General features: G+C 29.6%; 1 protein-coding gene across 1 annotated transcript; it reads left to right on the forward strand.

Moving 5' to 3' along the window:
* The first annotated feature begins 8,989 nt into the window (after positions 1-8,989).
* On the forward strand, positions 8,990-10,540 carry LOC121131377 (chymotrypsin-like protease CTRL-1). The gene is made up of 5 exons (XM_040726838.2): positions 8,990-9,163; positions 9,223-9,494; positions 9,858-10,074; positions 10,133-10,458; positions 10,520-10,540. The coding sequence occupies exons 1-5, from the start codon at positions 9,100-9,102 to the stop codon at positions 10,538-10,540; spliced, it is 900 nt and encodes a 299-aa protein (XP_040582772.2). The 5' UTR covers positions 8,990-9,099.
* The last annotated feature ends 364 nt before the right edge of the window (positions 10,541-10,904 follow it).

Raw genomic sequence — 10,904 nt, forward strand, 5'->3', positions numbered from 1 at the left:
TGACAAGGTTATTTGTCACAGTTGAAAGGAGCTAGAAGTCTGTAACAAGACATTTGAAGTAAAATAATAAAAATTACGGATTTCATGGTTTTTTGTTTTTTAAATACCTGTAAAAAAATTTACTTCATCTTCGAGCACTGTATTATATCTCTACATTGTACATTAAAGATTCTTTGAACTAGTCACCCTCCTATTATTCTTATAAAGACGAATTTTATAATTTAAATCTCATAGTAATTCAATTCTACTATACTCTCATTTATTTAGTTGTTATATATATTTTTCATGAATGGGTTGTAAGCAACAGAGACATTTGAAAGACTATAGTAATCTCCCAGAAACTGAAATTCAACAAAAAACAATGAAAACAACAACATGAAATTAGTAATTTGTAATAATTTTACTTCAAATGTCTTATTACTGATTTCAAGTTCATTTCCGAATGAGACGAAATTTTTTGACAGGTACCGTACAATGATGTTGCACACCTTCTCGATGAATTCCATATCCCTGACTTTTGGGATTTGTCTGGTGACTTCCCCGACTTCGAAAAAGTTCTCTGGGGGTTCTTCGAATAATATAATTTCTTCTTGGTTTCCTTAATGTAACCCATCGTCATTATGAAATTTTGAGATAAATATTTAATATAGTATTACAGTAGATAATTATTTTAATGAAATATATAATATTGATAAAAATTTAATCGGAAAAAGCATTTCTATATGCAAATATTTGGAATCAAATAAGTGCTGATCATTTGGTGATGAAGCTGCGTGTATTACATAATATTATAGCTACCCTTCCAGGCATCTAATATTATATTATAACTAAAAAAATTCGCTCCCGCTGTTTAGGATATATTTTTCAGACGTTTGTCCATTGTACATGTAAAGAAATATTCAGACCTAACCTACTTCATAATTCCTCATTTATATGACAAGGTTATCTAGAACAAAAATATACATACATCAAAGGTCTAAATAATAAATAGTTCATCTAGCTCAAAAGGATTTAACGTAGAAGTATGATGTATGGGGGATGTTTTTTCTTTTAATGGTACCAAAAAAACTGATTTATTTTTATTCGAATATCGTTCAAGACTTTTTTCTTAGTTGAAAGAAAATTGCCTTTGCTATATTATATTACTTGATAAAATAAATATTTGTTCAAGGATTTGAAAAAAGATTAAACCTTTTAAAAACCCTATTTATATATAGAGTTGAATCATTTAAAGCACTGAAGATGCCATCAACATTAAAGGCTTTTTTTCCTTTTCTCAAATGAGTCATTTTGTAATTATTAATAAGTCGGAAAGTGTTAGCCAGCGTTGCTCTGACCTTGGAGGGAGCAGGAAATCACAATGATAATTGTCAATATTATTTTTTATAATGTTTAGACTATGGAGATATAATGTATAGAGTGCTTACTCATTAAAACGACGAGGACAATCTATTGAAGCGTTCAGCTGATGAACAATAAAGAATTATAAGGATCAAATCATTCAGTTATTATGTCAACATTAGCCTTTCAGTTATCAATAATATTAATATTTCTTAAAAACTGAATAAATTAATAATTAGAGATTAGGTAAGTTTATCATAGTGGAAATCATTGGAACTGGATGCATTCTTATTTTTTTATTCGTAGAGTTCAATGCCTGCTTGCATTGCATTCAATTGTACTTCAAGAACCCCTGGCTTTTTCTAGATTCCTAGAAAATTATATTGCTAGTAAATCGTGGAAGAAATGTAAATATAAACATTAATATGTGATAATATTCTTTTAGCGTAAGTATTTTCATAACTTTATAAAACAATCAAATATTTTGGTATCTTTGTTAGTTGTTACTTAATTTAATGTTTCATATATATTATAACCATCAATTTTCAGAGGTCCTAAAAATCACGCAAGGCTAAAGAAATGGATATTAATCTGTCGTTGCCAAGATGTGAAACAATCCAAATGGTCAAGGATATATTTAAAGCACTTCAAGGACTCTGAGATCATCAAACACAAAGTTAAGTGCACTTTTGTTAGTTGATGATGGAGCAGTCCCCCTCCCCCCTTCTCCCCATTTTCTACTTTCCAATGTACTTAAAAAAGTGGAGTCTCATTGAGGAATCTTAAAGCGAAGAACGTATGAAGAAGACAGTACTAAAAATTAATTCTAATGACACGATTGAAAAAATGCCAACTGTAAATATAGTCATTACTCATAAATATGCCCTATCTACTACTATTTATTTCTTTAAATGTTAGAGTTAATTTGTAGATTTTCAATTGTTGTTTTTTTCAGCTGCATATTATAAAATGCAATTTTTGTCATATTTGAATACATTTGATCACCGGCATGTCATACTGTTATTGCTTGTGAAGGATGACATAATGTTAAAAAAAAATATATGGCTAGATATAGTATTGTAACCGTGAATTGCAAAAATTTATGCCAATGGGGAATTTACCGACCGTACGTTTTGCTGAAGCACCATTTGGGACATTTGCCCGAAAAATAATATCTATTTTATATTGATGCCTGCCATAAATGTTTTAATTCAATTTAAAGTGATTATAGATAAACAGGTATTTTTTATTTGCTATTTATATTTATATTTAAAATAATTAATGTTATTTTAAATATAAATATTTTTATTAATTATACTCTTTGCTGATAATTAAAGTATTTGGTTCAAATGCAATTTTATATAGTTCAAAACTTTAATGCCCATGTACTTTAAGTAAATTAAATAATAAATAATAAAAAGGACTTACAATTGTAACTCGGCAAAAAATCTTCAAGTGTACTCTCTGTCATTTATGAGCACTCATGAATATGTCTTCAACAGTGAAAATATGTGAATTGCTAAGTTCTTTGGCTTCAACAAACATTAGCTTCAACCCTTCAATCGAATGAGACTGTGTTTTCAAGTACCCATGCTGGTGTATAGGTACATTTCTGATGAGGTCCTCCCTTAGTAAATAATGACGCAAATCATGGATATATTCCTCTGCAAGGAGACGCTCAACTTCTTATATAACCCCCCCAGGGGAAAATTCTGAGGTAATGCTGAAGCCATTAAACAATATTTGGTCTGACCTTCATTGATCTTTCTCATCAAAAAATCCAGCTCAATTCTTCGAAACCAATTATATGGATCCGTCGCCGAGAATATTGGAAGACAAAGTATGATATCACGTCGGGGTAACCAATGTTAAGATTTAAATATCTTTATTTTAACTGAGTAAAAATAATCATTCTTTTATACGAAAATAAAAAGGAAAGAAGACAAGAAAAAGAATACAAGGTACTATGATGAATAATAAATATCATCGGAATAAGTTGAAATCCTACGTATGTATATTGTATATATATGTAACAGAAGAGATTGAAATCCAGTAGAATCCTTGATTTTCCTAGTAGTGATTACAATCCTATTATCTCCTACGACAAATTAAAATTTCACCGACGGAGATAGTAGCATTGAATATTTGAAGAGGTTGTGTGTCTTTGGAAATATGACGCAAAGTCATACCCTCTAATTTACCTCTTATATAATTATAGTTAATAGTATATCGTTTAGGCTTCGAATTTTAACAGAAAAAAAACAAAATATAAATAAAATCTTTTTCATTTTTCATATTTAAGATAACGTATTCGTGCTAGTAATAGTTAATCATTAACATCATATTTGCCTCTTTGAGTTTGTGTACTAGTGTATTTCTTCTAGTAGTTCTTGACTGGTGCTGTGTCGTTCGCGATCCATTTGTTCTTTTGAAATGAATGATTCGTTTGTTTATACCGTAAGTTTCCTATATATAAAATATATCAGTTAACCTCAATGATGTACTTCTATCCACTTTGACTTTCTTTATTAAGTTATTATCAATATATTCAAGTGAAGAAGCATATATTTCTATAGTGTAATGTAGTTCATTAGCTTGCTACTTTGAGTGAACTCTAATTTGCATACACGAACAATTGCAAAGTTACCAATCCACCAGCTGAACTGGTTCAACAAAAGAACTCATTTACTAAAAGAACATGAATCATCAAATAACTGAATCATTTACAGATTATTCATATTCCATACATTCAAGTAGCAGTTCACTCAAGTCTACTCTAACTAAGAAGAAAAATCTTCCACAGCCACTTCCCTGAGCATCATAAATCCCATATAATATCCAAAATAAATCCCAACCGACAAGTTCGGCAGGTTTTCTTAACTAAAAATCATTTATTAACTTAAAGAAACACTTATATTAATATTAAATTAACTAGAGGACAAGTTAACGATGTTATATTAATATTTTTGTAATATGGAAGTTTTAGGATATAAGGAATGTTGAACTGAGCCTAAGTAAAGTCAGCTTGTAATCCAAATTCCAATTTGGATTGAATACAGTTTGATACAAATGCATCTCGTAGTGTAGTAATCATTGACGCACCATATTTTTAAATGTAAATGTGTTTTAGAAGTATTAAAATAAATTTATTTTTAATATTTAACAATCTAATCTTTCAGAATTGTCTCTATTGATTCAATGCAGGTTTTTTATATATCAGAAAATATCATTCTTTTTTCTGGATATTGAGATTTGAATAAAAAATGAAGTGGAATCAATGAATGATTCTGAATCATGCCCCATTACAAAATTGTTTTACATTGAGCAATTTACTTACAAAGATTTAATACAGCTTCTTTTAATATGTAGAAGTAAAGGTTTGATATATCATAATTTACTGTATTATAAAATAGAAAAGGTTTCTGACAGCCTATCAATGTATATTATGCACCTCCACAAATACTTATTTGATTGAATTTGGAGGTCAGTACAGGGTGTGTGATCGTTTATGTATCAGAAATAGTTCTTTATGCAATAATTTGTCTTTCCCCAAAACAGAAATTGAGGATTATATTCTTTTGTACAACTAGCGGAAGGAACTTTAATGAAACTTTCTAAATTCAGCATTATAACTTTAAAATTAAAACATCTCAATCCTTAAGTAATAGAAAATTCAATTTGACAAATATCATTCTCAAATAGCTAAGTAGGTCACAGAAAACGTTTTTGAAGACAGAAAATTTTCACACATCTTTTTTTCATCCATACACAATAGATATTCTAAAATATGACCTAGTTTCATCGGTTTGCTCATAAGGATCTTCGAATTGAACTACATAAACACTTGTAGATGCATGTGAAGGGTAATCCTCCAAAAACAAAAGAATCGGTGAAGATTCAAATATTAACTTCTATGATTATTAAGTATAACTAATTTCAACATCAATGTTAAGGTTTCTTCAGATTAACTTAAAAAATGAAAACGTTTGCAAAAGTATGTAGTAAAATAAGATATTTCCGGGGTTCATTCCCAAACGTACATACATATACGTACGAAATTTAGACATTTATTAAATAATAATAGTTATTTTTAAAAAAACTGTAGCAAAAATAATTCATGTATTAGGCACATGCCAATACCTAGTTTGTTAAAATTGAGATGAAAGTACACTGCAGTTCGGTTTTTTTTTCAAAATAATGTTTGTAATATATTTATGTTATGGGGTATGAGCGTTGTTAAAATATATATTAATTTGTAAACTAATAACGCAACTCTTTGAATGGTGATATTATTTAAAATAAAATATATAGGTTTATGTTTCTAACATATGTTTAAACAACAAGCTACAAACTTCACAGTACCTGTCAAAAAATTATTTTTTTCAGTTTGATCATGCTTGTTGTAAGCTATCAAAACACATGTAAATCCATAAAATACATACAAATAAAATACACTAAATATAATTGAGTAATCCGGATAAGTTGAAGGGTATTTTGTGGAGTTTAGTAGTGCTGCTCTCATGAAATTTTATTTAAAAAAGCAGCAAGCAGTTTTTGGAAAAATAAAATATATAATATTTATTTATTTCCTTCATCAATGAGTTATTTGTGCAACTGAAGGATGGAAGTTGTAGAGAAAATGATACAAATTTGCCAAGGCTTCCAATAACGTTTGAATAGGGATATATTTGTTATTCCTTTCCAATTATATCTTGCAGGATTTGTTATATTTCTTAAATCATTTATTTTTTTAGTTTTAATAAAGTTGCGAAATCGCTTCTCGGCTACAAGGAATATACTTTCGAATATTTCCTTGATACAGCAGCATAAAGATCTGCCGGTGTAATCTTTTAGATCAAGGAGTTTTGAATACAGACCAATATCATTAGTGTCCAAAATAACAAAACTAAGATAATTCGAACAAAAAAACTAATATGTCTTTATTTGGATTAAAATATAGCCTGCAATAAAATTATAGAACATTAGTTTGTTGCTCAGACAACACAGTAGCGAAGGAGTTAGTTCTTGAAGAAAAGATGCAATATCCGCTTCGTCAGATTTATTTATTTCTTCTTTCAAATCATCTAAGAAATCGTTTCCTTCATGAACTGACTTAGAGCAAATATTCTTAGATTGCTTTGGGCCACTAATGATGTTGGAGTTGGGCTCTTGTACCTAATAAGGCTGAATAAATTTTTCACGGCATCTTGAGTAAATCTTCCCGTTAAAATAAATGAAAATCCTTCATCAAGGAGTTCCTTGTGCAACTGAAGGATAGAAGTTGTAGAGAAAATGATACAAGTTTGCCAGGGCTTCCTCAAAAACATCATTCAAATTAAATGTCTTCATTTTTCCTGTGCATTGTCCTCAGTGAGGGTAAAGGAAATCCTTGATCAAGAAGAGATTCATACCCTGACGAACCACAAGCAAATCTGAAAAGTAAGGCCTAAAAGAATCGTAAATTCATTCATTCTATTAATTTGTTTACTTTAATTTTTGATCTTTTTTAACTGTTGGACTTGACCAATTGATTTTCAAGTTCTTTCCTTTCTTGGACAAAATCTTTATTGATCGTCATTCAAGACCCCTTCAATATAGGCTTTTCGACAAAACTGCGCCTAAAACAAGAAATATGATAAAAGTATTACACCACTGTATCATTTCCAGATACCACCTTATAATCTTCCTTATTTGATGTAATCCAAATTGGAATTTGGATTACAAGCTGACTTAACTTAGGCTCAGTTCAACATTCCTTATATCCTAAAACTTCCATATTACAAAAATAATAATATAACATCTTATCGATAAGTTTGTCAATTTGAAATGAATGTTTCAGTACCTAATTTATTGCAGAAAAATAATTAAAAACCCAAGCACAAAAAAAAAAAAAAATTAAGATGACAGTTGAGAGAGGAGAGGAAGATTCAAAAGTTTATTTTTGTATATCTAAGATTAAGAAATGTGGAAATCGAGTACACAATTCATTTACTTTTTGCGGGCATATGAACTCAGAATAGTATTATAAATAGTATGTATTTTTGAGCGGCGCTGATTTTTTGGATGGATAATCTGCAGAATGAATTATCTTTTACCCAACATTTGTCATTATTATTTCAACTCTGAGTAGTGAATTTATTTTCCTTCTGTATTCATTGATATTCAATGTCTATTTTTATATTCATGAGTGCTCATAAATGTAGGAATTTAAGGGAATTTAAATTAGAATTGTGAGCATCTTTGTAGACAGTAACCAGACATTCATATTATAATTATTAGTGTAATAGAATAATTATGTAACAATTGTTACTCCATCTAACCAATTTAAGGAACCTTATTTAAAAAAAAAAAAATATTAAGAATTGTCAATGTGATTTCCCGTTCCATCCTTGGCCAGAGCAACCCTGGGTAACACTTAGCTAGTTATTAGTAAAAGAGAAAAAAATACTCATCAAGGAATAGAAGCAAAGCCTTCTATGTTTAGATATCCAGAGATATCCTAGACTGTATGTGAGTTACCTTTTTTTTTTGGTGAGACTTATTATGTTTCGATATATTAATTTTTTTTTTTTTTTTTAATGTGTTTCATGTCTTAGAAATCTCAACAATATTTTTGCCCACCAAGAAGCTGTATAAAAATAAAGCACGATTTTTTTTTTGTAGATAACAAAAGAATAGTCTCATTTAGCAATAGTTCTCGTTGTAATAAAAAATTTATTTCTAACAATATTATTAATATAAATATATTATTATATTTTTTGACTTCCGGAGACTCAATGCAAGCCTTCACTCAAGGTCTTACAATAAATTGCAAACTAAAGAACAAATTGTCATGAAATTTTGATAGACTTTTGAAAGTTGGTACTAAATGCAGATGAGATGAGCTAGAAAATTATAGTATATATATATTTGAAAACATGGGGGAATGATTTACAATTTTTAATCTTCAATTGTTTCATTGTTGACCACACATTTATCTTTATTAATTAGTACAAGTTGATTTGCTGCTTTAGTCCGAAATCAAAGTTCAATTATCATCCAAAGAGTATAGGGGTAAACAGCTGATTATACATTATGAGTTTTTATGCTTTCTTTCATCAAATAAGGTTTTTTCATGACTATACAGGGCTTTTAAATAAAATCTACCCCTCCTTGTGTAACTTGGGAACCAAATTTTGTCGTCATATCAGCTATTTTTAATCTTGCACAATATGTTTACAGAAAATTAAAACAACATTCATCCATTAATTAAGGTATAATGGGAATCGATATTCAGATGTTTCATAGTTAGGTGTATATTTAATAATCAAGGACAAATCAGGAACCTTAACATCTGTTACAACATTGGGCTGACGATGCATTACATTCAGAAAACCCAGAAGAATTTGGAAAATTCGAGGAACCCCCAAAGATCTATTTCAGGGACGTGGAGGTCACAGGACTAATCCAGAAAAATCATGAATATAACATTAATAGAAAAGGTGTGGAACATCATTGTACTGTTTACTTTTTATATTTTATTTCTTATTTTAATGTAGATATTAATAGTTTGTAAGCAACAGAGACACTTGAAAGAGTATTGTAATATCCCAAAACGGGCAAGTGTATATCTTTTTTATAATGTTTAAAAAAAACACTTTTAATATGGTCATGCTATTTAATTAGTCCACGTGGCGAGTTTCTTACTGCTTTTATATACATAACATAACATTCTACTTCCTAGCTTCCATGAGTCAGTAAAGTTTGAAATCTTACAATATGTGGAGCAAAATTTTCATTTTATTTACTACATATGTATTTTTTGTAGCTTCTCTCCCGACAGGTAATTAGTTACATATACTTTAATATAATTTCAAACTGTTTATTGGTTCTGTGTTTAAGCACTGTATGATTCATGTGGATTTTCACCAGCAAAGGCATTGATGGGATGCAATCCGAGAAAGTCAAACAGAATTATTGATGGACTTCAAGTAGGAGAAGGAGAAATTCCATGGCAAGTAGATATTGTTGTTCGAGACAAGCCAGCTCTGGAACTAAAATATTTCTGCGGAGGATCATTACTTAGTGCATATTATGTTTTAACTGCTGCTCATTGCATAAAAGATAGAACCATCTCAGGAAAAAAGTATACTTCCGATCCTAAAACATCTTTTGTAAGTAATCATGTGAATTATGAGAAAGAACTCAATCCCAGACAAAGCAAATTTATAAAACAAATTTATAACTCGTTATATTTATCTGATTTTATCGATTACCCCTCCCTATTTTGAAAATTGAAATTTTAGGAGCTGGCAAATGAAAATAAAGTGATTCTTCAAGCACTTGTTTTTGCGACTTTTGTTCCTTAAATAAAGTTAAATCTTTTAGAAATATTATCAGTTATTATACATTCAATGATTATTAACATGATTTCCCCCCCCCCCCCTTCCCAGGATTTCGACCTTTTTGTACATATCTTGTAATAATATATTAAACATGGCCTACAACTATATTAATGGAGTTTTTGTTAACTGTAGCTTTATCTTGGAGGAAATAAAGAGCGGGAATCTGGCAAAAAATACGGATGTGCAAAGTTCATTGTACATCCATTATACAAAAAAACTAGAAGATATGCAAAAAATGATATTGGTTTGATTCAAATAGATGGGGAGGTTACATTTACTCCTCTTATACAACCCATTTGTTTGCCCTATGATAAAAATGAAACTATTGAGCTGGAATCTTCAGTCGTAGGTATTACTGTGAATATTCGTTTGTAAACTATTACTTTAGGTGTATATTGTACATATAGTGAGTGGATGGGGTCGACAAGATCCAGACAATAATTCTTACTTTCCCCATCTTATGAGAACAGATTTATTTGTAAAAAATTTATCAAGTACAGAATGTCAAACTCGTTCAACAGGCCTCATTGATCCTAACACAATATTTTGTGTGAATAATTATCCTCATTCTACTTGTCAAGGAGATTCTGGTGGACCAGTTACACTCGAAAGAGATGGAAGATGCATGCTTGTGGGAGTAGTTAAATCAGGGACCAAATGTGGAAGTCGTCGTATAGGCTCAAAGCACACTAGAGTTTCATACTATTTAGATTGGATATACCAACATATCAGTGTAAATTGGCTTAGAAAATTGAATATTAACTATTTATATTTATTCTTTATTTACTTTTTAGGCAGCATGTGTAGAAAAATAATTTTTATTAATCTTATAAATTCTGGCCATTCCAATGTAGCTGTGTGTCTCAAGATTTAAGAAAATATATTTTCATTGTACACTTCATGTATTTCTAAGAATATATCGATACAAATATAAAGAAGAGTAGAAATCCAGTACGAAATTCATTTATTTTTTGCATTCCTATGTGCTCGGAAAGGTGATGTAAATTGTGTGAATTTGTTGGCTGGCCCCCTTTTTTGAATGGGTAATCAGAAAATAAATTTTCTTTTCCACAATTGTTGTTATTAGTATTTCAACACTGAGTCGTGTTCCTAATGCATGATTATCTAGGAATTATCTATAAGAAAATGAATAAAGATTTCATATACATTCCTTAACAT

The sequence above is a fragment of the Lepeophtheirus salmonis genome, unplaced genomic scaffold (assembly GCF_016086655.4).
Source record: "Lepeophtheirus salmonis unplaced genomic scaffold, UVic_Lsal_1.4 unplaced_contig_5020_pilon, whole genome shotgun sequence".
NCBI lineage: Eukaryota > Metazoa > Arthropoda > Copepoda > Siphonostomatoida > Caligidae > Lepeophtheirus > Lepeophtheirus salmonis.

Coding starts and splice junctions, on each gene's coding strand:
- LOC121131377 (XM_040726838.2), top strand. CDS start 9,100: ATGTGGAGCAAAATTTTCATTTTATTTACTACATATGTATTTTTTGTA. Junction 9,164..9,222: donor TGTAGCTTCTCTCCCGACAG/GTAATTAGTTAC, acceptor TCTGTGTTTAAG/CACTGTATGATTCATGTGGA. Junction 10,459..10,519: donor GGATATACCAACATATCAGT/GTAAATTGGCTT, acceptor TTTACTTTTTAG/GCAGCATGTGTAGAAAAATA.